Here is a 27,575-nt window from a genome sequence, read left to right on the forward strand (position 1 = left end):
AGTCAGGTCTTGGCATCAGGTGGCCAAAGTATTAGAGCTTCAGCTTCAGCATCAGTACTTTCAATGAATATTCCATTTCTCCCTACTCCCAGAAAAAATTTTAAAATGTATTTTTAAAACCTTGTAACATTAAGGTTTTATGAAAACAACAAATCCGTACTTCTAGTTGTCATATAGAGTAAAGCCCAGAAACATATGAACAATTTTATTTTGCATTCCTTGAAATTTCCTAAACCTAGAAAAATTTTTGCTCCTCTTCTGAATAAACCTGAAAATATTTAACATTTCTTTTAAAAACACCTTTCTAAAAAGTGCTGCTGTGAGGATAGGCAACAAAATTAAAACCATTTCCAACCTAGTTTTTAAAAAATAAATGTTTATTTCAAGTATGAAAAGTAATGTTTAAACATTATTCCAAAAACTGTATTCAGTTTAATAAGTATAAAATGAGACTTCCAACAAAAAGTTAACAATTCAGTATAAAATACTAAAGAATATACTTCGACATTCACAGTGAGCATTTCTGAAAAAATAAGTTTTGCTAAAAAGTTTTCAAAACAAAAATACAGTCCCAGAGGAAATAAACTAGTCCTTAAATAAGGAACAAATCTCCCTTAGGATGGATAGTTCGCATTTCAAAACAAGATTTGTATAAAAATTTAAGATAATGGTACATTTGGTTCAGTAATGTCAGAATTCAATAGCTTATGGTTTCCTTGACAAATACCACCTATTTCTTATGTCTGCTACCCACAAAATAAGGTTCTCAAGCCAATTTAATTAATTTCAATGATATGTATAACCTAAGGGGTAACCAGACTCAGAAATTTTATCATGGCAATCTTGAGTATTTCCAGAAAAATATTTAACAGAAATTTTCTGGTGGTAAGAAGAATTAAAGTCTCAAAATTATTCTAAAGGACTGCTACCAAGACTCCTGCTTCTCTTCTCCATGTACAGCTTTTTGTAGGTTTGAAACATTGCTTTTGAATCTTTTACTGGGTTTTGTAGTATCTCAAATCCATCTGCACTGCAGTTTCTCTTGGAGAGCCTTGAATTAGCCAAAACATTATCATCTAAGGAAACAAAAATTTTACTTTGTTACTCTTAATGTTAGTGACCAGTACAATCAATATAAATTGAGAGGGAAAACATGTATTCTTATCTGCAATAAAGAGTAAAGTATAACAAACAATGGCTCTTTACCTACAGAATTATAATGTATATAAACAGGACATCTTGCCTCCCCTTTACTACCCCATTCCCCTCTTCACTGACCAGGGCTATTCTCCTTTATCTATACCCCTACCAAGGAAAATGTCTTATCACTTGCATACTTTTAAGAATGTGACTCTCCTAACAGCCATTTAAACTAGCAATATAAAATGCACCAGGGCAAGCCAGTTCCAAAGAGCACATGGAAGTACAGTTTGCATATTCTGGCCTTACTATGCATGAGGTATTCTAAGAAATATCTGTATTTGTTTCTTTCAACTATAGTGCTATCATTAGTCTCACTACCCTTTGATGGGCCCAGCCAGCTATTCCTCTTTCTGTGCATTTTAAAATGTACCTCTTTATCTGAGAAGCTATTCCAATTCTGAGTTCCTATACTTTGCCTTCCTGCTCTAGCCATTCCTTTCTGGATTAAAAGTCTTATTTTACTTCTTCCAGCCAGATGGGTCAAGTACTCTGTCCTCTTAATTATTATTCTTCATTTTTTGGTAACAGAGTATGGTTACTGTTAAATTCTTAATGTTTCAAGTTCTTCTCTGACCACATTAGTGTTCTGTCCTCAATGCTGATCACTGAGGTGGGCTCTAAGTGGTTTTCCACTGGATTCTGTCACCTCCTCTTCTACCTCAGCCTGACAGTTTCACCACTTGCTCCATTTACATTCCAACTTTTGCCACCAAATTTACTGTCACTTATCTAAAATGTATTTTTTATAGCCATCTAAGAATTGATGACCTTTGCTTTAAGCTTGTTCTAATTCTTTAGCCTCTTCATCTTGGTATGCTTTTTCATGATTTCCTTGAGTCTTATTAGACTTTTGACAGAGCTCCAAACTTGTTTCTTAGCTTTCCCCTCACCCCGCTGCGTGCAGCTCTGCTCTGGGCCCCGGTTTGTGTTTTTTTCATCATGAACCTGAGCACTATGTCCCACCTTCACTGTTTATTGCTCATCCTGTCTGCAGTTATCTTCTTGTCTGTTGTTTAGCTCATGACGTTTCCTGAGCCTCTCTGGTCACTGCGAATGTGTCTGTCTTCTGAGTATTTTCGGACTCAGGTCATGCCATCTCTGAGGCAATGAGGCAAGTTATGTCCCCTCCCACTTCCAAAGACCTTTTTTGCCCCAATCACCACACCCATTTACATCTTTCTCATGTCTGTGTTCCAACTTTAGGAGTGTGTTTTCTACTTTCTCACTAATTCATTTTTTGCACTTTCCATTGTCTTCCTATTCTAATTAAGATTTCATTCCTTTTTCTTTCAATTTGATTCAGCTGAATTTTTTTCCCATATACATCTTCAATGTAGAAGACTCAAATTATACATGCCTGTTTATATATATTTGTTTTTTAACTCTTCTGTGGGCTTCCCTGATGGGTCGACAGTAAAGAATCCACCCGCCAATGCAGGAGACATGAGGTCGATCCCTGGGTCTGGAAGATCCCCTGGAGAAGGAAATGGCAACCCACTCGAGTATCCTTGCCTGGGAAACCCCATGGACAGAGGAGCCTCGTAGGCTATCGTCCATGAGGTTGCAGAAGAGTTAGACACACCTTAGCAACTAAACAACAATAATAAACCTTTGTCACACTTCCTCTTTTGCTTCTCTTTATTGGTGCTATGTAACTTTAATCAAATGATCTAACCTTTCACTGATAAATGTGAATATCTTTGTCTACTTGGTTTGGAAAATTAAATTAACTTGCAAATAATCTAGCCTGAGGGTAAGCTAAAAGGCCTGTGGGCCAAGCCCAGCCCCTACAAGTTTTAGTAAACTTTAATTGGAACATAGCCCATATTCATTTGTTATTTTACAGCCATTTTTTCATGTTATCGTAACATTAGAGTCTAGTATTTAGGGAACATGATTTGCAAAACCTAATATTTATTGGACATGGTCTACACAGGAAAAGTATGCCAACCCCTTGCCTAAGTCAAGGGGAGAATTTTCTTCTTAAAAGGAAACAGATCACTACTTTTCTGTCCAAAGCATGACAGAAAACATAGGAGAATGTCTTCCCACTACTCAAACATTGAATCATTTTTTAAAAGAAATATGGATAAAAACCAAGCTTCACAATAGTTTCAGAACTAATCCAGCTTAGATATGAGTGTCAGGTAAGTAAAATAAAAACTTCAAATAGATAAGTTTTACCTATTTCTTGGTTGGCTTCCGGCATCCTTTTCTCCTCAGTCACACATTTTAACCAGTCTTCTTTTGTACTTTTTATTCCTGAAACTATTTAAATATTCATTTTCAGATCTCTAGACTTTGCTACTCATCTCTTCTAGTACTATAATGAAGGAAAACCACGTAAGCCTAAAACAGATTTTAGAAGGCATTAGGTATACTCACACATTAACTCTAAAAAGGGCCTGGAAAAATGCTTTCTCCATATGAGGTGACTGAATCTCACAATTAAAAAGTTTATCTTCATAATGTAACTATGCTTCTCTCACCTGGACTGAACACCAACACATGTCAATGACTTAAAGGCATGACACAGAACATACCTCACACTGCTGCATCTACACCCAACATTTCTGTTACTATCAGGTCCTCAGATTCTAATAATCTAGTTTTAAGAATGAAGTGTAATCAATACAAATTTATACTCTATATACTCACATATCCATACACCTTCCAAGAAAAAGTAACTTATTCATTGTAATTTTATACACCCCAACAGACACTGTCTGAACAGTGCAAGAGAAACTAAGATTTCCATTCAAATCCTTTAGTTTTCCAATCTGGGTTTCTGCAACACAATGTTTTACATTTACTAACCACCACCCTTAAGTATTTCCTTACTACCACAAATATTGAGTCCCCTATTTTCTCATTCCATCTTGCACTGTGTTGAGAATTCTATCCTTCAGCTAGTGAAAAGTCATGATTGCCATTATGGGGTATATGAGAAGGTACCACTTTAACCTTAGTGATAAAATAGTCACCAACTGACTCAAAGATGGCAAGAAGTTGAACTACTTCTGTACAAACAAAAAGATTTCATTAACAATTACAGCTATTAATATTTAGACCAAAACTTCAAAATCACTGGGGGTCTGAAATTGTAAGCCCAAAGAACTGAACAAAAAGCAAGATTTAAAATAATGTTTACCTGATACTTTTATAACTGCTCAAAGAATGTTCTTCACTACTTAGTGAAAAGGGAGATCTTTTGTATTTGGAAAACCTTGCAAATTTTATAAACCTTGTCATTAATGTGCATGCAATATAATTTACAACAAGTGGGGCAAAAACTTTTAAAACAAATATTGACCAATTAACTATCAACATACTGATAAAACCTCAGTAAACGCAAAATAAGTTTTAAGTGTTCCCGAGCTACCCAGACATTGAGAGAGGTGCTCTGCCACTTGCTGACCTACAATGCATTACACTTTTGCAGACACCAGCAAAAAAAAATCATACTGGACCTTGCACAGGGGCTTGCTCCTTCCTAGGTGTGTGCTGCAGATCCTTCTGGTCTTCAACAGTGTTTGTATTTTTAAACACTCCATCTGGACATAATTTAAACTCCAGCATGCTTAGTTTTTCCGTGGTATCTTTCACAGGTAATGGGTTCTTACATTTACTTTCCGGTCTCTTTTCTTTAAGCTTCCTGGGTGAATTGTCTAATTTTGTGAGACAAATGCGCTCACGTTCAGTGCATTTAAATGCAACTCTGTTCAGATACAGCTTCCTTTGATCCTTTGTTTGGGAAGACATTTGGCTTAATTCACCTTCATTATTTATATTATTTAAATTTTTGTCTAGCTTGGTTCTATCGATCCACATTTTATCAGACTGCTTTCCACCAACTGTTCCTTTAATATTCCTTGAAATATATGTTTTAGACTCTTTGGAATGATGGGTTTTGATGCTTTTACCATGGCCTGTACCAATATTTAATGATTCCTTACAGGTCTGTACACTGCCATTGGGTCTCTCATTTGATTTCCCAGAACTTTCCACTTGCACAGAAAGTTTACTGGGCCTCATATACTGAGAATCACTATTTTTCAGATAGTTTTTCTTTAATGCTTCCTTATGCTTCTGCCTTGATAAATACTCCTTTGGTGATAGAACTCTATTCATTTTAGATGAGCTATCCTTAGAGCCCGAGGATTTAACATTTGATACTGTCTTTTCTTTAATCCAAGCTCTTTCATTTGGCGTTGAAAAATTACAGAATTTAAATGCACCACCTCCCACATTTTTATTCTGCTCTTGTTTATCATGTTTCTTCCTCTTTATCTCTGAATCAAGTGTGATCCCTTCATCTAATTTCCTTTCTTCCAAAGATTTTTGTTTAGAGCCAGCTGATTTCAATTTTCTCTTTTCTGGTGATACTGACTGTACCAAAGAACCATTCTTCATATTCAAATCTTTAGTTTTGCTTGTCAAAAAACTCATCTTTGGTTTTAGTGGCCCTAAGTTTTGTGCCATGAACTTCCTCTGCAGGCTCTCCTGAGAAAATTTTGTAATTTTATTAGCAGAATTAAAATTTACCTCATGAAATTGCAGATTTCTCTTTCTTTTGTGACTCTGCAAAGAATCCAGTTTTTTATCACCTTTAGATAAAAGTTGACCAGATAATTCTTGCTCTGTCCTTAGTGAACTGTTACGTTCTGTTTTGGATTTGTCTTTTATATTGCTGCTTTGCTTTGTTTCAGGAAAATGTTTTTTCTCAACTGAAGAAGTCAGAGGACTCTTTGGAGGATTATTTGGAGGACTGTTTAATGCAACAGGAACATCTCTGTCAGAGGTTCTCTCTCCTTGTTTATAACTCTTGGCCTCTGAAGGAGAACAAGGATTTATCTGTTTTTTTTCTTTTGAATCTGACTTCTTGATGGAATTACACTGGCATTGAGGTACTCCTTCATAAACCATAGAGAGCCACCCCAAAGCACAGCAGCGGATATCATCTTTTTCCGAATCCAATGGTACAGAAGCACAGCGTTCTTCAACTCTGCATGCCTGTGGGTCACACTGCTTCTCTTCCTTTGTTACAGGCTTTTCTTTCTGAGGTTCTGTCAATTTGTCTACCTCGCTGGGTTGATCATCCTGTTCAGGAAACAATTCTTTCATCTGATCTGTGTTTAATATTGTAATTTGTATCTGGTCTGTTGAACCTTTGGAGTCACAGTCAGTTTTACCACAAGTTTGAGCTTCTGAAATTTGGTTTGCCATCTGCTGTACCACAGAACTTTCATGCATGTTCACAGGTTCGATACCATAGGGAAACTCTTTTAAAAGTTCTGACAGCTGATCATGTAGGTATAAGATAGATGTCTTATCATGGAGACTTTCATCTGTAGTAGGATCCTGTTCAGTATAACTGCAGGATGTATCAGCTTCCTGAGGGTAACTGTCCTGCTGAGTAGCAGCTGATGAACATGTATCATTTGCCATGCTTTCATTTTCAGTGATATGCTCCAAACTGCCTTCCTCTAGAATTCCACTCTTGGCTTCAACACATTTCAAAGGTGACAGTGCTGGAAGTTGCGGTGATTCTGACTGATCTGTTATTTTATTTGAAACATCTGTGCACTGCACAAATTCATCTTTTTTAAAGTCAAAGTCTTTACTTTCAGTGATGTTTTCTAAATGTTCATTTTGTTGTCTACTACTCATCATTTGGTGATTGGGTAGAGGTTTCTGTGGCTCAACTTTTTGCAAAGGGAGCAAGTTGAATATCTCTGCTATTTGGGAATCATAAGAGGTATCACCTTCCACAAGAGAACAAATACTGCCAATCTGTAATACATCACTGCCCACACTACTACTGTCCTTTGATATATACGACGTTTGCTGATCACTCACAGGACACTGGATATCTGGTTCTGATTCATTGTGCTTTCCTTGATTGGTATTAGGTATGCCTTCTGAATTAGTATTAGTTGACTCACTTTGCTTGTCCTCAATTAGTGGGAAAATCATAATGCCTGTAGTACTTGTTACTGGTTCATTAACATTAATCTTCAAAGCAGCAGTATTTTCCGTCAATTTATTTTGTAAGCTACAAACACTGCCTTCTTTAATAACTGGATACACCATTTCAGGTAAAGCTTCAGATGTTGTATCTTTGACAGACAATGTATTGACATCTGAAAGAATTAAGGGTGATACTACAGCAATTCCTTTTGTAGTAGTTGTTCCTGAAGACTCATAATTTTGTGCTACCACTGATGAAATAGTTTCTAGTGAGCTGTTTACTATCTTATTCTGAGAATTTCCCACAGGTGAAAATGGACTACTCTCACAGATGGGCGCAGGCTTTGAAACTGCAATGGCTGTTATGTTTGTTTTTGACTCATTATCCTGTTTTTCTTTGGTAGGTTCTGAAGGTTGCTTTTTCCACAAAGACAGACATGTTGCTAGCAATTCCATGGAAAAGCGAGAGCCACTGTTAGAAGACACCCCATTAAATGATTTACACTCCAAGCAAGAAGTGTCTGCAACTTTGGCATTTCTATTACAAGTCCTTGGAAGATTTACAGTTTCCGTGGTTTTCAGTTGGTTACCAGTGTTTTCGGTATTTGCATTCATTTCAAAATTATGCAGTTTAGAATCATGAATACATTCACCAGTGTCTTTTAATAATTTCTTCTGAGTTTTACTTCCAGAAGTAAGTAAACTGAGAATTAGCCTATTTTTATTTGGATATTTTGAAATATATTCCTCAGATGATGTAGAATGAGGAAGAAAAGTTATTTCAGAATTTGTTGGCACATTTTGTGCAATGCTGACAGAATTTCCTGATGAAAGCTGGGTGTTATTTAATGGTGCCTGAGTTACCTCAACAGTTGATGTCTTTAAAGAATTTACAACTTCCAAATCATGGACTTGTTCTGGTATCGGCAACTTTTCTGAACAGGCAGAATTTAGTGAAACAGAACTGACTTGGTTAAAATTTCTGTCCTGAAGGTTGGAACTCAACACCCTCTGTGGTCTATTAGTTTCTTCTGCAGATTCCATTACTGTTGGTGGTTTATCCTCCACAATCTCTGGAGTGACTAGAGTTAGCTGTGGTTCAGACTGGATTTTGGCAGTTTGTTTCAGAGACAATCCAGAATTTTGAGCTGATTCACTGTAAGAGGTATTAGGTGTTTTAATACAACCTGCTGCCATCAAGAGACTTTTATTAATTTTAATTTTCCTTGCAAGGTCTGAAAACTTCTTTTTTATCTCTACTAATGTTTTAATATCCCTCACTAACTTTTCTTTTGTGGCACTTGTGTCTAGTGCTTGATTTGAAGTTAGATTTTGAGAATCCACTGTTCTCTCCTGATTATTTTGAGCAAGAGCCTGAGCACCAGTCACAGATGATCTAACAGGTTCATTAAAAGGATGATTGACACTGGTATTTACTTTCAAGTTACAGGAACCTCCCATCATACTGAAATTTTCATTCAGGTTTTGCCACTGCTGTTGAAAGTCTCTACAAAAGTCTTTCCTCATTTCAGGTAAGTGCATTTCTTGACTCTGAGGAACTTCCATAGAGGATTGTTTAACAACACGTGGAGTACTTTGCAAAGACTGGCTTGCATATCTACAGTCATAAGGAGGAGGAGGTCTTTTGTCAGTTTGAGTAACTGCATATTGATATGATGGTACAGCTGCAATCTGCTTTGACTTAAATGTCAGTGCAGGATTTGGAGATTGATTATTTTTAACTTGGAATGATACAGATGACATAGCGTTTTGTTTCTGAAGAGCAGGCTCCTGCAAAAAGCTTCGTGGTGAATAATTGTATTGCTTTGGAAGTGGTCTGTAATCTTGATAAGTCAGTCCACTGGATGCTCGCTGAGGTGCCCAATCAACCTGTTGCTCTGACAAAGGTAGGTTTAGTCTTGTGTTTCCTTGGTAAGTTATAGGAACTCTTCCAGAATTAGAAGGGATCATATGTAGTTGCATAGAATAGGTATCTGATGTTAGAAACTGATTCTGTAGTGCATGCACATTGGGTACATTCGTTCCAAAACCAGTTTGATGAGATACAGTTGCCCCTGTATGAGAAAGCGTAGAACTCCCCATTGGTGAGTTCAACCATACATCTGGTGTAACTCCTGAAGAAATCTGCAAATCATGACTTAGTTGTTTGGGTCCTTTAACATTTGCATATGTTATTCTTTCTACTGAAGTTTGTGAGGTCACAATGGTCCCACTATGCAAATCAGAAATAGGGATTTGTGGAGGAGTCTTATGATTCCGGATGTTGAGTAGCGGCTGTGAAACTGGATGTGAATTACTGAGAAACAGGCATGGTTCTTGGTTACTTCCAGTATGGAAAGAACTTTGAGATGTTGTGCTAAGTGTATTTACTAAACCTTGCTCCAAAAAAGATGCTTGTTTTTTAGGATACTGTGGTGGTAAGGTGACACTCTCTGGTTTTGCATTCCAATTCATTGTCAAGTTGATGCAGTATCAGTGTGTTGAAAGCCAACTGTTTTGAATGCCAGGAATCTGTAGGAAATAAACATCTTTTATTAAAAAGCTGTTTGGCCTGGTCAGAATTTTTAAGATAATTTTCTCAGCTTACCTTTATTACTAATGCTGACCATGTCAATCAAAATTCCTGAAACCTCACACTAGACAAAGCCTCATCTTCAATTCAGGTAAGAGAAACAGCAAAGGAAGATCCAACAATAAATATGGAAAATCTCAATAAAATTTTCAGTGGTGTTTAACAGAAACTCATTCTACTCAATATAATTAGCAATTTTTTTTGCTACACTTAAGAGACAAGTACTTTCTGTATTTATTTATTTTAACCAGCTCTTTATTCTAAGATACCGATACTCACTGTAAAAAAATTTTAAAAATAATCAAGCATATACTATGAAGTCTTTACTACTACTGTTCATCTCCAGTGTCTAACTCCCGAGGGCTATCTACTACTGTGAACTTTTCTTTCAGAAAATTTCTATACATAAAAATCACCAACACATAAAATCTCATTCTTTTAAATCAGAATCCTACCAAACATGCTGCCTGCAGTTTGCCTGATTTTCATCCCAATAACTAGGACATCTTATCATTCCATTACACATATACCTATCTCACTGTCTGCATAAACATTCCACTTTATGAGTATATCAATATTTAACCATTTCTCTATTGATGAATACTTGGTTTTCTTAGGTTTTTGCACTTGTAAACTATCCTACACTAAAGCATGTATTTATGCTTTTATATTTGTGCTATATGTTCCTGGAAATTTCTACAAGTGAAATTCAAAAGACATTAAAATTGTTTTCATAGTCAGTGACAAATTGCCTTTCAAACAGATTGAAATAAATTATACTCTCACCAACACTTACATAAAGTGAAATCACTCAGTCGTGTCTGACTCTGCGACCCCATGGGACTGCAGCCCACCAGGATCCATGGGATTTTCCAGGCAAGAATACTGGAGTGGGGTTGCCATTTCCTTCTCCAGAACACTTACACGGACATATCTAAAAAATGGACAAATGTGTAACCATAATGGGCTTCCCTGATGGCTCAGCTGGTAAAAAACACACCCGCCTGCCAATATAGGAGACGCGAGCAACATGAATTCAATTCTTAGGTCGGGAAGATCCCATGGAGAAGGAAATGGCAACCTGCTCCAGTGTTCTTGCTTGGAAAATTCCATCAATAGAGGAGCCTGGTGAGCTGCAGTCCATGAGGTCACAAAGTCAGACGTGAATGAGTGCATGTGTGTGCATGTGTGCACACACACACACACAACCGTATTAAATGACAGGGTAAACAAATTTGACTCAAACATATTAATAATATGCCAAACAACTACAGAATACACATTCTTTCTAAGAGCACAGGAATTTTTACCAGTATTGACCATATTGCTAGGCCATAAACAGATCTCATTTTTGAAGGATAAATATTTCAGATTAATTCACAGTGGAATTAACCTAGAAATTATAGAAGGAACTAGGAAATTGCCAATAATTCAGAAACAAAGAATGCAGTGGGCTCTGGTGTCTCTTCCTCTAAATATCCAATAGGATATCAGTCCTACTGAATAAGATTCCACCCTTATTGTCAGGGACGTTTAACGGATCCAATATGTTGCATTTTCTTTCTTTGTGTGTCATTTCTCAAGGATTCTCTGTTCCTTATCAGTTCCTGGAATACAGGAACAAGTAGAGCTGCACACAGTTCTCATGACTGAGATCACAGGAAAGAGCACCTGCTTGGATTCCCTTCAGTGACTCCCTTCAGTAACCTTGTACTTAACACACTATCCATTTTGTTGCAACTGGTGGAATTTCATTCTTTTTAACGGCTGAGTAATCATTTTACTGAAGATATATAAGCATGCATTTCTGCTAATAAAATACCCTTGTTCCACTAGAGACTTGGGTCCCCCACGTCCTTCTTTCTGTCTCTGGATAGTTCTTCGGAGCGTGGAAGCCTACCAAGCTCACTTTCTCACCCAGGCTTTCAAGACCTCCTTGAGAGGATGCAGTCGGCCTTCGTGAGCAGTACAAGTCCTATGTATGGGCTTTACTGGTTTTCCCCGTAACCCAAGGGATATTGCTCTTTCTCTCTTTTCGTTTACTCCAGTCCCCAGGTCCCAGTCTGTAAAAGACCACAACACTTTATGACCTCATTAACCTTAATTATCTCCCTTAAAGGCCCCATCTCTAAAGAGTCTCACTGAGGTTAGAGCTTCAATATATACATTTGGTGGGAGGGTAGAATAGAGGACAAGACATAAGACTGGACAAGACAGTTCAGTTCATAACAGGTCCCATCCTCATATTAACCTAAGACTTGACTTATTTAATAGAAGACTGGGAGACTGGAGGAGGTGGTGAGGAATGATTAGAATCTGTGTATGTTGTGAAGGAGGAAATCACAAAATTTGCTGACAGATCCACTAGGACATGTGAAACAGAGAAGTCAATAAAGGAGAAATAAAATGGGTTGATGTATGTTTAAAAAAAAAAGACTGGGAGATAATCTCTGTATTTATCATATAAATTTAAGAATGACAAATTAATCCAAGGAAAAGACAGAGTGAAATAAATAATGAAAACAGAGATTAAACAAGTCACAAGTTGGTGAAGAATAAAAACTAATAAGCCTCTGTCAACACTGGTCATTTAAAAAAAAACCCTATATTGGGAAATGAGAGTATCACTAGACCCTATAGACATTAAAATGATAGTGTATTTATTAACTATTTTCAAAACATTTAAAATGTACGTGGAATAGAGAAATTCCTTGAAAAAAACATACCCTAACCAGAGTTGACATAATAAAAATACTCTCTCTTTAAAAGAGGGGACACTTCATAACTTATTTACTGAGCCTTTGATACCAAGGCTGAAAAGAAAGACAATTAAGACGTCAATCTCTCAGAAACAAACACAACAGTCCTAAGCAAAATGTGAGCAAAATATCACACAGTGACAGACTGTATTTTCTTGGGCTCCAAAATCACAGCAGACAGTGACTGCGGCCACAAAACAAAAAGACACATGCTCCTTGGAAAAAAAGCTATGACCAACCTAGACACCTGATACGAAGAACTGATTCATTGGAAAAGACCCTCATGCTGGGAAAGATCAAAGGCAGAAGGAGTAGGGGGTGACAGAGGATAAGATGGTTGGATGGCATCACCAACTTGACGGACATGAGTTTGAGCAACCTTTGGAAGTTGGTGATGGACAGGGAAGCCTAGCGTGCAACGGTCCATTGGGTCTCAAACAGTCGGAAACAACCAGGCAACTGAACTGACTAAGAACAGGTGATAAAATTCATTAAAAGGACAATTGTATGAAACAAAGAACAGAAGTTTCCTTAATTTTGATAAATGGTAACTTTAAAAAAATTTAGCAAACAGTAAAATTATTAGTAATAAAACAATTTAAATAAAGGCACCACTATCACCCACTTCTGTTCATTGTTGCACTGAAGATGGTAAAAAGTGTTAAGAATTGAGAAGGAAAATATACAACAAACTATTTGTATCAGTTGTGTAGAATATCCAAAATAATCTGTAGATCTTTTAGATCTATTACATTATGGATCATAGTGCACTCAAACTAGATTGAAGAAGGCACAAGTTTTGGTTTTATGTGTATTATTCTTGGGAATATTTATGTTTACTTTTGTATTTGCTCATAACTAACTTAATAGTCTTTCCTGATGGTTCAGAGGGTAAAGAATCTGCATGAAATGCAGGAGACCCAGGTTCAATCCCTGGGTTGGGAAGATCCCCTGGAGAAGGGAATGGCAACCCATTTCAGTATTCTTGCCTGGAGAACTCCATGGACAGAGGAGACTGGTGGGCTACAGTTCATGGGATCATCAAGAGTCAGACATGACTGACTCACTCACACACACAATGTAATAGGAGGGAGCCTTTCAAGGCCTTGTGAAATCTGTTTGTCCTGACCTGTCATTTGATCAAGGTACTAAAGAAACCTCCTCTCTTTGAGATTTTACTTTGTCAGGGAACCAGATCATCCGTATCCATCATGACAGCATATATTTTGGTTTAAAAACAGGTGCTAAGAAGAAAGAGCTATATTTTCCTCACAGGCCTTCTCCCAGCAAAGCTCCTTGAATAAGACAAGTGACCAGGGAGAAGTATAATACAAAGTAAAAAGCTTTAACTATAAGACTTCCCTGGTGGTCCAGTGGTTAAAAATCCACTTGCCAATGCAGGGAAAGGAGTTTGATCCCTGGTGTAGGAAAATTCCACATGCTGCAGGGGAACGAAGCCCCTGCACTGCAACTTCTGAGCCCGTGCATACCCCGAGTCCACGGTGATGAGAAGGCCGCACACTACAACTAGAGAAATCCCATTCACAGCTAGAAGACCCAGTGCAGCCATAAACAGTAGTACTGAAAATATTGATGGTGAATTCCCAATAATTCCCTGTTTCTTATGTGAGCTTGGGGGGGTGGGACACTGTTACAGACTGAATTCTGTCCCCCCCTAAATTCATATATTGAAGTCTTATCCTCCAGTGTGATTGAATTTGGAGATACAGCTTTCAGGAAGGGAATTAAGGTTAAATGAGGTCAAAAGGGTTAGGACCTTAATCCAACAGGATTAGTGACCTTACAAGAAAGACACCAGGTACATGCACACACAGACCATGTAAGGAGACATAAACAGATAGCTGTCTGCAAGCCAAGAGAGACCTCAGAAGAAACCAGAAACTTTTATCTTAGACTTCCAGACTCTAGAACTGTAAGAAATTTATTGTTTAAGCTCAGCTGGTAAAAAAAAAAATGACCAAACTTTGGTCATTTTGTCAGAGCAGTCCCGGCAGACTAATAAAAGAGCCTATAGTAGTGTACTGTTTGTCACTCAGTTGTGTCTGACTCTTTGCAACCCCATGGACTGTGGCTCACTAGGCTCCTCTGTCAATGGGATTCTCCAAGCAAGAATACTGGAGTGCATTGCCATTCCCTTCTCCAAAAGAGCCTACGGGTAGGAAGAAAAATGCTCTTTAGGAGTAATTTGGATGCTCTTTAGGAGCAATTTGGGGTTGTCGGATTCCGCGCTCCCCGCCACCCCCCCCCCCGCCCCCGACCTCTCGCGCTGGCACAGAAAAACTCAACATTGAACTAACTAAATTAGAAGGAGTTAAGGGAATTTCCTGGGGGTCCAAAGGTTAAGACTCTGCACTTCCACTGCAGGGGTGCAAGCTCCATCCCTCGTCTGGGAACCAAGATCCCACATGCTGCTTAGTGTGCCACCCACCCCCCACAAAAAGGGGGAGTTAAAAGTTTTCTGATCTTTTTCCTGACTACAGTTTCTACTTCTGGATACAATATATTCTTAGATATTTCAAAAATATATTTTAATGGAGATTACCAGAGTCAGGATTTCAATGGTGTATCATTTAACTTTTTCTTGGAAAAAAACTTTTGCCCCCAAATCTCCATACCCTCTGATCACTCCCAACTTCTGACAGCCATGGCACTTACCTAACAAATTCCAACGAAGGCTGAACTTTAAGAACCTCTCTGCACAGGAGTAGCCAAAGTTATCTGGGGGGGAAAAAAAAATCACACAAGCCAATGGACTGAGTTTATATAAACATCAATAGGTGTACAACAATTCTACTTTATTCTGCTGTAACTTTAAAGTAGTTTTATTTTTCCCACTCTTCTCTCCTCCCTGGTCCCCAGAGACACCAACCCATAAACATGCTCCCCCTACTCAGGGGCTTATATTTCAGAGGGAAAAAAAATAGCACTATCTGCCACCCTACTATCACCAAATCTATAAATCACAGCCTCGTAAATGTAATCTGTATTTACAGTATCAAATCTCTGTATTTAAAATCCTACCTCTGGGAATTCCCTGTGGTCCAGATGTTAGGACAGCACTTTCATTGTTTTGGGCCTGAGTTTGATATCTGGTCAGGGAACTAAGATTCCACATGCCTACCTTGAGCTATGGCATTAAAATAATATAAAATCACAAATACAACAAATCAGATTTTAGGATGCTTACTTAACACCCTTAAAGACAGAAACAAAAATGATTTTTAAAGATGATTTTATTGATTGTTTTTGCCTATGCTACGTCTTTGTTGCTGCAAGGGCTTTTCTCTATTTGTGGTGAGAGGCGGCTGCTCTCTAGTTGTAGTGCTTGGGTTTCTCATTGTGGGGGCTTCTCTTGTGCAGCATGGGCTCCAGGACATACAAGCTTCAGTAGCTGCAGCACATGGGCTAAGCAGTTGCTGCTCCTGGGCTTCAAAACACAGGCTCAAAAGCTGTGATGCACATAGGCTAGTCACAGGACTTCTAGAATTTGTGAAAAATGTTTTCCATGGCCTGTATGGAAACTTCTTCAAGTGTTGCTCTGCAGCATGTGGGTTCTTCCCAGACCAGGGACTGAATCCACATCTCCTGCACTGGCAGGTGGATTCTTTATCACTGAGTCACCAGGGAAGCCCCCAAAATGACTTTCAAAAGTAATTTGTGCTTTTATAAAATAACTTTTAAAATATACATTGAAAAAATTATTAAAGCAGCTAAAATGATACATTAGAAAATATTCACTTAATGGAAAAGAAAATAGTGAGAAACAAAAACACATGAGACAGAAAATAAAAAGTATAAACAGCAGATATAAATCCAACCACATTAACAATTTGCACTAAAAGTGAGTAGATTAAACAATTCAAATGACAGAATGTCAGATTACTTTTTTAAAAGGGCTAGCCAACTATATATTTGAATAGGTATACCTTCGATTCAAAGATAAAAATGATTGAAAACAAAAGGATAAAAAAAAGATATGCCAACAGCCACAAGAAAGGCAGAATAACTATATACATTATCAGAAAAAAGTAAGACTAAAACAAAAAATTTTTCTCTACATAAAGAGACACATTTTATAACCATAAAAGGGTCAATCCACCAATACATAACAACTATATATATGCACTTTAGAGAACATTAAAGCATAAGTAAAACATAGACAAGTCAAAAACAGGCAATTCACCAAAAGTCAGACTTCAATTCCCCACTTTTGGTAATGAACAGAATTGGCAGGGGGAAAAAAATCACACAAGGAAATAGGAGTTTTGAACATACTATACACACCCACCTTTCTATACTGGAGATTTTAAAAAAATTAAAAAACTATAGTACTTTTAGGTTGTAGGTTAGTACACAGCTGTCCATTGGATGCTTGTAGTTTTAAGGTTGTCTGCTCTCTGGCAGTTACTACAGGTTGGATCCAACAGTTCATGTACTTTTGTCAAGTGGTAAAAGGGTCAGCAAGCAGTCTAGTGACGGGTGCACATGCCAGTAAGCCACCTAGCTCTAGATTTTTATATTCTGCTGCAGGGAATGCTCCTAGCTATGAACAGCTACAGGTAAATTAGCAAGCCCTAAATAATGATCCTTGATATAGCTGGCACAAAGTTTGGCTCTACTAACCCATCCATCTGAATGTTGGTTTTACAGTTTGGAGAACAAGCAATATTAATCTGCTGATGCTGATAAGGTGAGGTGGCCCTCACCAGGAGGGGAGGCAAGCAGTCCGGGTGTGTTGATATTGATAAAGTGCTAGTGTCTACACTGGGCGGGGGTGGTTCACAGTCATAATTCATATACTCCTATTTCAAAGAGAATCCATGGAAACGTTCTGTGTCATCACAAAAACAATCTTTCAAATTTCCTAATTAAAAAAAAACTTTAATCCTGAAAATAGACAAAAATTTAGCTTTGACGATCCCTACATTTAAATCTTACATATTATTAATATTACTTGGTGAGAAAAAGTGAGAAGAAAGCAAGTCACTAAAATCCATGGCTGAGTAAGCAGTGAACAGCAAGCTGTAAACTGCAAAATTAAGATCAATTTGTGAAGCAGGAAAAAAAAGGGAAGTCAACGGCTACAGTAGACTAAATGTAACAATGCCTGTGGATTTTCACATAAAATTTTCATGAAGACCTCACTAACATTAAGACTTGTGAGTTTTTAAAAAATATTCTATATCCATACAATGCACATATGGTTTAACTGGAAAGCCTCCTTTATTTTAAAATCAGCCTTATCACAGAAAATTACAAACCAAAAAATAACCTAAAAATCATACCTTTAAAGAATAATCATATTAATACCTATCTTAAGCACATGTGCACAAGCACATACAACCGCCAACAGAAAGAACTCTACTGAAATGGACCTCTCATGGTTTCCCATGGCTAGGCCTACTTTAGGTTAGACAAAATAGTAAGAAACAGAACATGAGAGGACAAATTAGGCCACATGATTATCTTATATGCAAGGGTAACCATTAATTTATCAAAGAAACTGGAACATTATCATAGTGAAAGATAAAGCTATTAAAATCAAGAGAGACGGGTTTTTAAAAAGGCTGTTTCAGGGTAACCTAAAAGATGCATATATAAGAACTTCCCAGGTGTTCACTTGTTAAGACTCCATGCTTCCATGGCAGAGGTCACAGGTTGGATCTTTGGTCAGGGAACTAGGATCCCACATGCAGTGCTCTGTGGCCAAGAAATTTTTTTAAAAGGATGTATATCTATAGTAGTTGTCTAGAAAGCTTTGATAAATGTTTGTCAAATGAATAAACATTACCTATAATTGCTGAAGACCAAGTTAGAGAAGTCCCTATTTAAAGTTGTAGATGGGAAAGTCTCCACCCCTCCCTTCACATCTGTGTCAACCATAAACATCGCATGATTTCATCTGTCAGCATTCCAGTACCTCAAAAATATAGGATTTCTTAAAAAAATATGATACTCTTCTCATACCTCAAAAACACTTGTATCTGTTCTGGTATTTTAAATTGGACCTTTTCCTTATGGCTTTCATTCTGCTTCTGTTTCTTTGCAGAGTCCCCTGATGTGGTTAAATTGAGGAAAACTAGAGTTTTTCATTTAAAAACTGATCTGCAATGGAAAAAGGTACAGATACTTTTAAAAAACTCAATGAGACCACAAATACCAGCAAATATAAAACCCACTTCCGAAGAATTCCAAAGCATCAAGATTTACTCAAGCTATTTCAGGTCTGGCTTTTGTGTCCCTTCCCTTGAATTAGGCTTTCAAGAATAGACTATCCTAAATTTTACATTTATAATACAACTCCATAAGTAGTAAGAGCTAACCTTTGAAAATTTATGTCAAGAACTGTACTGAATGCTTTGAGTGCACTGTCACATTTAATGGTTACAACAAATGCATGAAGCCAAGCAGTCCTAAGCAGAAGGACCAGGGCTGGCAGGGCTGGAAGTCCCACTGTCCCGGCTTTTAGGCTGGCTTTCTACACTGCTGCAGAAAAAAAGATTAAGACTGAATGGGTTCTCATGAAGTTTTTTTTCTAACACAAATAGCAAAACCAACATCAGTGTCCTTAGTCCCATAAGGCAATACAGAGGTGGATGAGAAAACAGACTACTGAGAATTCTAAACTGCAGTCATTTCATAGCCTACCACTACACCCCCAAAGGAAGGAGACAGTCAAGTCTTTGGTGCAACTGAAACAAGGGAGGCAGAGAGAATCACCTTGTACCATTTTTCAGGAAGCTGCTTATCAACGTTTGTACCAGAAAGACCTGTGGGGTGTCCTGTCAAAGTATCAGTCACCTGAGATTAATCAAAGCTTTCCTGTGAGGCCCTACAAAAGGTCACCAGAGCACCATGGTGAAACTGTTCACCTCCATCTCTGCTCTCCAGTCTTTCAGGTATCCAGCTCCAAACATGATTCAGAAGCACAGGTCAACTCAATCAGATACCCTCTTCAGTCACTCAGTGGTGTCTGACTCTTTGCGACCCCATGGACTGCAGCACGCCAGGCTTCACTGTCCTTCACCATCTCCTAGAGTTTGTTCAAACTCATGTCCACTGAGTCGGTGACACCCTCCAACCATCTCATCCTCTGTAGTCCCCTTGTCCTCTTGCTTTCAATCTTTCCCAGCATCAGGGTCTCTCCTAATGAGTCGGCTCTTCATATCAGTTGGCCAAAGTATTGGAACTTCAGCTTTGGCATCAGTCCTTCCAATGAATATTCAGGATTATTTCCTTTAGGATTTCCTTTAGGTTTGATCTCCTTACAGTCCAAAGGACTCTCAAGAATATTCTCCAACACCACAGTTCAAAAGCATCAATTCTTTGGCACTCAACCTCCTATTTAAGTATATTTCTACTTAGTTAACACTGGGTAAGGGTGACTAGACAGGAAGTCCCAGCAAGATGGTGATCACGCTATAACCAGGCTCCCAATATGTTCCAGAGGCCACTAAGGTTCACCATTCAGCTCCCATAAAGTTAGGATGAAATGTCTCTAAAGGGACAACTGATATAATCTTTTACTCTGTTAGTTATTCCTGTCATTACAGGCACATTATAGTGATTGCTTTGGTAGTCCCGGGTTGTTGACAGGATTCTAAGAACTGCAATGGAGGCATTTTGTTGTCATGGGGTTAAGATCCAGATTTTATAAAACCAGAGGCTGACGTTAATGACGCAGAGAGACCCCCAAGTACCAGAAGAGACATATAGGACATAATCTACCTTATCTTAACAGGGTCAAGTAAAGGATGACAGATCCAGCAAACAGTTAAATTCAGAGCCATAACTACATTCTAGAAAATGTATACAAGAGAGTTCTGCTTCCCCTTAATCAGAAAACCGTGAGAAATCATGACTAATAGGATGAGGTTTTCAGGCCTTTGCCCAAGGACACAGCTCCAAGGACGTCCACTCCCCGAATCAGCAGCTGCTGAGTTTCCAAGTGTCCTTATAATTAAGATTTTCATTTGGCCTGCAGCTATGTTGAAGATAGTGGTGACAATCTAGGGTAAATTAATGACTTCTATGTACCCTCAACCCCCTGATCAGTACTGTCTTCCTTCCCCAGCAAGCACAAGGGAGCCACTCAAATTCTGCTGGATGAGAAATAACGTGAAAGTATAAAGTGAGCAATCCCATGCACCTGAGCCACAACACTTTTTCAAATAACATGACTGTATAGAAGGAAAAAGTAAAATCTCATAGAGTTTGTGGCAGTGACTCTTTAGGGACCTAATGAAGCAGTGACCCACTGGAGATCAATTTCCATCATCCTATAAAATACTGAGGTAGAAATCATTAGGGAGTTAGTATAGGAACTCTGAGACCTCAGCCTGTTGCAACAAACATCCCACTCCATTAACCTAAAACTATATCCTTTGTCTTGAATTCCTGGCTCTCAGAGGAATGTGTCCTTGGTCTGATAAATTATCAGCTCTCGGATCCAGGAAAGGGTAGTAATTAACTTCTGTTCCATATGCCTGAGGGATAAACAACTGGTGATCATTAATCTTTAGCCCCTTCATCTGGTCCACTGTAAAATGGTGGGGGGTCATGAGAAAAGGTCAAGGGATGGCGACTTAATGTCTAAGAAAACTAAGGATACCAAAAGCAGAAAAAGGGGAAAAAACAAACAGTAAAACTACAGACCAATTTATTATGAATATAGATGGAAAAACCAACAAAATGCTAGCAAAACAAAGATAACAGCATATAAAAATAATTATATGCTATAATGAAGTGGGACTTATCCCAGAAATACAAGATTGACTTTTCTTTTTTTTAATGTAGAACCAATATCCTGTAACACACCAATACAATAAAGGACACAAACCACATGACCATCTGAAATGGAGGTATAAAAAGCATCTAACATGACTGAAATTAAATTCATCCTAAAATCTAATGTCCTTTCAGATAAAAACACTACAACTAGAACAGAAGGGAACTTCCTCAATTTAGTAAGACATCTAAAAAAAAGCCACAGCTTTAAAGCCTGAATGTTTTCCCTCTACCTAGTAAACTACCTTTACTTGCATATGGCATCTCATATATTGAAAATTATAAGGAATCCACTAAAAAAACTAATAGAACTACTTTGACTAGGTTGCCTAGCAAGCTCAATATACAAAAATCAAATGTATTTACAGTTAACAGCAAAAGAATGAAACACTTTGGAATAAATTTAACAAATGTGGAAAATTTACAGAAATTATTATACAGAAATTATATAATTTCAAAAGAAACTAAAGACCTAAATGAACAAGTGGAAAAGTATGCCACATTCAGACACTCTCAAGGTGGCAGGCAATACTTCTCAAATTGATCTGATTCAGGACAACCCTTACCGAAGTTCCAGATGTCTTCTTTGCAGAAATTGAGAACCCGATCCTAAAATTCATTTTGAAAGAGTATAATGTTGAAGGACTCACACCTCCCAATTTTAAAACTTAAACTACAAAACTACAGTAAACAAAGCCACGTGGGACTAAATTAGGATAGACACTAATCAATGGAACAGAAACCAAAAACAAGTCCTCACATACATGATCACTAGCAAGAAACTAGAATCCAGAATATACAAAGAACTAGGGAAAGTGTTAGTTACTCAGTTGTGTCCAACTCTTTGCAACCCTCATGGACTGCAGTCTATGGACTGTAGCTCCTCTGTCCATGGAACTCCCAAGCAAGAATACTGGAGTGGGTTGCCATTTCCTTCTCCAATGCATGCTAAGTTGCTTTAGCCGTGTCCGACTCTGTGTGACCCAATGGATAGCAACCTATCAAGCTCCTCCATCCACAGGATTCTCCAGGCAAGAATACTGGCGTGGGTTGCCAACTACCATGGGAAAGCAATAAAATCACAGGATACCACTTAATACTCACTACAGTAGTTGTAACCAAAAAGACAAGTGTGGTAAGGATGTGGACAAACTAAAATTCCTATATGTTGCTATTGAGAATGTACAGGGTTCATCAAAAATAGTCTGGCAGGGACTTCCCTGGCAGTCCAGTGATTAAGATTTTGTGTTTCTACTGCAGGGGGCACAGGTTTGATCCCCGATCTTGCATGCCACAAGGTGTGGCCAAAAAAATCTGGCAATGTCTCAAAAGGCCAAATATAGTTACCAAATGATAAAACAGATCAGTTCCACTCCCAGGTATATACCTAAGAGAACTGAAAATATATGTCCATACAAACACTTGTACATGAATGCTCACAGCAACATCATTCAGAAAATCCAAAAAGCATAAATGATCCAAATGTGTGTGAACTGATGAAAGGAAAACAAAATGTGGTATATTTATACAATGGAATTACTACTTTGCAATAGAAAGGAATGAAAGACATGCTTTAATATGCTTTTATATGCTTTAATATGAATGCATCTTGAAAACATCATGCAAGGTGTTCAGGGTCGTAAGAGACCACATGTTCAGAATACACAAATCTATAGAGACAAACTAGATTAAATGGTTGCCTGCAGATGGGTAGAATGGAGAGTGTCCGTTAATGAGTACAGAGATTCTTTCTGGGGTCAAGAAAATGTTCCAAAAGTGACGATGGTATTGGTTACATAGTACTGAGTATATGCAAAACCACTGTACATGGTAAATAGATAAATTGAATTGTATGAATATAACATATGAATTATATCTCTAAACTGTAGCTTAAATTTTTTTTCCCCCAGTTATTAGCACAGACATGGGCACATGACACAATGAACTACAGGCTTTTGGCAGAGCACAGACAAAAGGCATGTTCTGTGCAAGTTGAAGCTGACTGATCATATACCTGGAGATGTTAGGGCTATCCAATGAAGGCATGTGTGCCTGAGAATGAAGTCAATGCCAAAGCAGACAGCAGAGCTCAAAGACAGTGTTTCAAGTCTTTACAACTTTCAGATTCAAATGTTGGATCCAGTCAAACCTGAAAGTCAAGCCACATGGAACCCTTTAATTTATATGATCCAATAAATTCTCTTTGGGAGCTTAAAAACTAAAAACTTGCTTATGACTTTTTGTTTCTTAAAACCTAACTGGACAACATAATTTCTTGTAACACTCTGCAATTTTAACCACAAGATTTTATTTACAAGTGATTTCAGTTCAGTTGCTCAGTTGTGTCTGACTCTTTGAGACCCCATGGAATGCAGCACACCAGGCTTCCCTGTCCATCACCAACTCCCAGAGCTTGCTCAAACTCATGTCCATCAAGTTGGTGAGGCCATCCAACCATCTCCTGCCTTCAATCTTTCCCAGCATCAGCGTCTTTTCCAATGAGTCAGTTCTTCACATCAGGTGGACAAAGTACTGGACACAGTTTTCATTTACAAGTGAAGCCTTGCAATTTAATACATATCAAGAGAATCTTGGTGATTGTCACAAAATCTCTGCAACCATTACATATAACTATATGTTTCACTTGAGACATTCTCTGCAACCATTACATGGAACTATATGCTTCACTTGAGACATTTACAATAGGCTAGCCTCTAACATTGCCCTTCAGTTTATAAGCACTCTTATGATATCAAGGATGGATATACCACAGAGCTGTCAGAATTCTTCAAAGGTCCGTAAGATACTTCTTTACGAGGTTTATTACAAAGTACATTTTAATTCACATTTCAATAGATTGGGTTGGTAAACTGTCTGGTTAAGGGGGCGAGAAAGGATGAAATAGTTGGGATGACATCACTGGAATCAGTGGATATGAATTTGGGCAAACTCCAGGAGATAGTGAATGAAAAGGAAGTCTAGCATGCTGCAGAGCATGGGTCAGAGTCATAAAGTCTCAAATTGAATGTTTTCTGAGCCTGTTTCACACAGAATATGCCTTTGTGGGGCTAGGGGTGGCAGTGCAGAGATGACTGATTTAAAATGAAAAGCAATTCCTGAAATTCACCTTTCTAAATCCTTTTTAAACATTAGGTAGGATCACTTGCACTGAACATTTGCACTTTATCACATCTAAAACATTGCTAATCTAAATGGGAAGTGGTGGTGGTTTGGTCGCTAAGTCGTGTCCAACTCTTGGAGGTCCATGGACTGTAGCCTGTTGGGCTCCTCTGACCATGGAATTCTCCAGGCAAGAGTACTCGAGTGGGTTGCCATTTCCTTCTCCAAAAATGAAAGCGAAAGTCGTTCAGTCCTGTCCAACTCTTTGCGACCCCATGGATTATACAGTCCATGGAATTCTCCAGGCCAGAATACTGGAGTGGGTAGCCTTTCCCTTCTCCAGAGGATCTTCCCAACCCAGGGATCAAACCCAGGTCTCCAACACTGCAGGCGGATTCTTCACCAGCTGAGCCACATGGGAAGCCCAAGGACACTGGAGTAGGTGGCCTATCCCTTCTCCAGCAGATCTTCCCAACCCAGGAATTGAACCAGGATCTCCTGCATTGCAAATGGATTCTTTACCAACTGAGCTATCAGGGAAGAAGAGTCCTGTATATCCAGAACAGGGAATATAAGGCTTTTGGACAAATCTGCCCTGGCTGGAAAATTTTGTAGAAGCATTGCTGACTTCAAACATTCCTGCAGGTAAAAACTAGAGTTGCATCTGGTACTTCCTTACAAAAACAGAACTTACAGGATCTACAGGGAAGGGTTTAATCAACACAAAGCTGATAACTTGACTTAGAGTTTAAATGAGTGAAACATCTCCTATAAGACAGGCCATAAAATATATTTTCTCTAACATGACAACAGCTAAAATTTATTAAGCACTTACCATTTACCAGGAGCTCTTCCAAGTGTGTTATATCTACAAAACTCATTAACTTATTGTAACGATCCCATGAGGTTGATACTATTGTTATCCCTATTTTACAAAAGATGAGGAAATTGATAGAGAAGTTTAATAATTCTCCCAAGGCTGCATAGATGGTAAGTGGAAGAGCCAAGATCTGATGCTCAGCAGTGTGACTGCAGGGACAATGGTCTCAAATCAGTACAGAAAGTTTCCTAATACTACTTGGAGTTTACAGAATGGACGCCCCAGAAATGACCACTTTGGCTGTACAGGTCCCTATTTTAGGGATCGGTTCTCTCAGAGTTCTGCTCTGTGCTGCCTTATCCCATGTGCCACAAGTAATGAATTTGAAAAATAAAATAAGAAAGAGACCATGTAGAGAATAATGTTAAGTAGACCTCTTCCTTAGTAATTTAAAATTCCTTGTTATGTCAACTGTATTACTTCTCCTCAAACTTTGTCATCAAATCCATTGTAAGCTGGTGGTGGTGTTAGCTACTCAGTGCTGTCCAACTATTTGTGACCTCAGGTACCGTAGCCCACCAGGCTCTTCTGTCCACAGAATTCTCCAGGCAAGAATACTGGAGTGGGTAACCATTCCCTTCTCCAGGGGATCTTTCCAAGCCAGGGATCAAACCCAGGTCTCCTGCATTGCAAGTGGATTCTTTACTGAGCCATTGTAGTTTAATACTGAACCAATACTAGTTCAGCTTAATCATTCTGTTCCACAACAGATAAATTAGAGTAGACTACTTAAAGCTAACACACTTACCTTTAAATCATTACTCCTTTATTACTGTATATGCTACCATTTCCCTCCAAACTCGTCAGTACCACTCCACACAGTGTTTACTTCTTTGGTCCTAGGGACAGCAATAAACATTTTATAATTGATAATAAATTCAATATAAAATTTGTAATTTTATGTTATTTATATAAAATTCACATTAAACTTATAATAAAGATACATACTCATTTGCTTACTTGAATATGACATCGCTGCTCAAACCGTGTTAAGGCTGGATCAAAAGCAAACTAAGCTTACTGAATTCTTAAGAAGGCAAAGTAACAAATAGAAACTGGGTCTGCCGTATATTACCATTTACTTTTTAAGTGATAATTCAAGTGCACGCCTCCTGACCCACTCCTTCTATCACTCTAAACACTTTCAACTTAACAATTCTTTATCGAATTAGAAAATGAGAATCCAACTGCACAGAAAAAAATAAAACCATAACTCTTTCATGTTAACACCTAATAGAACTCGTTTGATTTAGAGTTAACACATTAATCAGAAAAATCCCCAAACAAGCTCTGCGACGCGTTTATTTAAATACACCCCAGCTCATCCCCTTCACCTACTCTTCTTTTTATTTTGAAGGCAGACACTAAAATATTACAAATAAATTGTTTTCACTGAAACCATTCTCTGAAAACTTGCTGTTCCCAAAGGACATCTGCTTAGGAAATTCGTATCCCTCGAGAACATCTAAAATCGGTACGCATTTGTGCATTTAAAAATGCCTCGAGGGGCTAACTACTGCTGAGGAACGGAAAGCGACTCCGGCACCAACGTGTTTGCGGGCCACTTGGAGACCCAAGCTGAGCAATTTTGTTTTGGGAGGTTCGGCCTAATGGGGGTGGGGAAGAAGGGAACACTGGAAAAATAAATTCAAAACAAAGATTTTTTTTTTTTTTCAAGCCAGCGACAGGAAATCATTAAAAACATAAGCCACTCTCACATCCATCAGTCTAACCAATCGCCTTGCAGTTTAACAAAATGCGTCCTCGCAGTCGCCACCCGCGACCTCTGTGGTGAGGAAAGGCGTTCCACAGAAACACCCGGCGAGGCGCCGCCCTCTGATTCGGGGTCGACGTCCGCCCCGGTTCCCGGCCCACCCCGCGCGGTGGGCGGGCACCGACCCGAGCCCGGCGGGCCAGCCTTCACCGCTGGCCAGAGACTCGAGCCCCCGGAGAGCCCGTAGCCGCCGCTCAATCCCCACCACAGAACAAAAGCACTCGCCGCGCACACCCAGTCCCCGCCTGCGGGCACCTGGGCTGCCGGTGCCCCCCCGCCCCGCCGAGAACTCGAGGAAACGTGCGAGTGCCGGCGGGAACCAGGTCCCTACTTACCTACCGGAGCTGAACCCAACCGGGGCGAGCCGGGAAAACGCAGCTCCTCTCGGCCCCGGAGTTTAAGTCAACTCGGGTCCGCCTCCAGGGGCGGGTCGAGGGGGAGGCCCACTCCCGGAAAGCCAACCCCGCC

General features: G+C 38.7%; 1 protein-coding gene across 19 annotated transcripts; it reads right to left on the reverse strand.

Annotated features, from left to right (window-relative positions):
* Positions 1-356: 356 nt before the first annotated feature.
* RESF1 (retroelement silencing factor 1) lies at positions 357-27,575 on the reverse strand. Of its 19 annotated transcripts, XM_070789840.1 has the most exons (10): positions 27,443-27,575; positions 26,082-26,172; positions 23,348-23,482; positions 18,514-18,651; positions 15,202-15,264; positions 10,563-10,700; positions 4,674-9,705; positions 3,388-3,471; positions 2,561-2,749; positions 940-1,076 (listed from the first exon to the last, which is right to left on the reverse strand). In XM_070789840.1, exons 7-9 carry the CDS (start codon positions 9,646-9,648, stop codon positions 2,565-2,567), a joined length of 5,244 nt encoding a protein of 1,747 aa, XP_070645941.1. In that variant the 5' UTR covers positions 9,649-9,705; positions 10,563-10,700; positions 15,202-15,264; positions 18,514-18,651; positions 23,348-23,482; positions 26,082-26,172; positions 27,443-27,575; the 3' UTR covers positions 940-1,076; positions 2,561-2,564. The 19 variants fall into 19 exon arrangements, with proteins under 19 accessions (XP_019816925.2, XP_070645945.1, XP_070645948.1 ...); XM_070789842.1 differs by lacking the exon at positions 18,514-18,651; XM_070789843.1 differs by lacking the exon at positions 10,563-10,700 and having other exon boundaries at positions 2,561-2,677.

This window comes from Bos indicus, chromosome 5, assembly GCF_029378745.1.
Source record: "Bos indicus isolate NIAB-ARS_2022 breed Sahiwal x Tharparkar chromosome 5, NIAB-ARS_B.indTharparkar_mat_pri_1.0, whole genome shotgun sequence".
Classification (NCBI taxonomy): Eukaryota; Metazoa; Chordata; class Mammalia; order Artiodactyla; family Bovidae; genus Bos; species Bos indicus.

Excerpts from the sequence above, each read along its gene's own strand:
- RESF1 (XM_070789836.1), bottom strand. The coding sequence starts at position 9,648 with ATGAATTGGAATGCAAAACCAGAGAGTGTCACCTTACCACCACAGTAT. Across the intron at positions 3,472-4,673 it reads GGAGCAAGCCCCTGTGCAAG|TTTCAGGAATAAAAAGTACA; the intron begins GTCCAGTATGAT and ends ATATTTAAATAG. Across the intron at positions 2,750-3,387 it reads GGAAGCCAACCAAGAAATAG|CCTACGAGGCTCCTCTGTCC; the intron begins GTAAAACTTATC and ends CATGGACGATAG.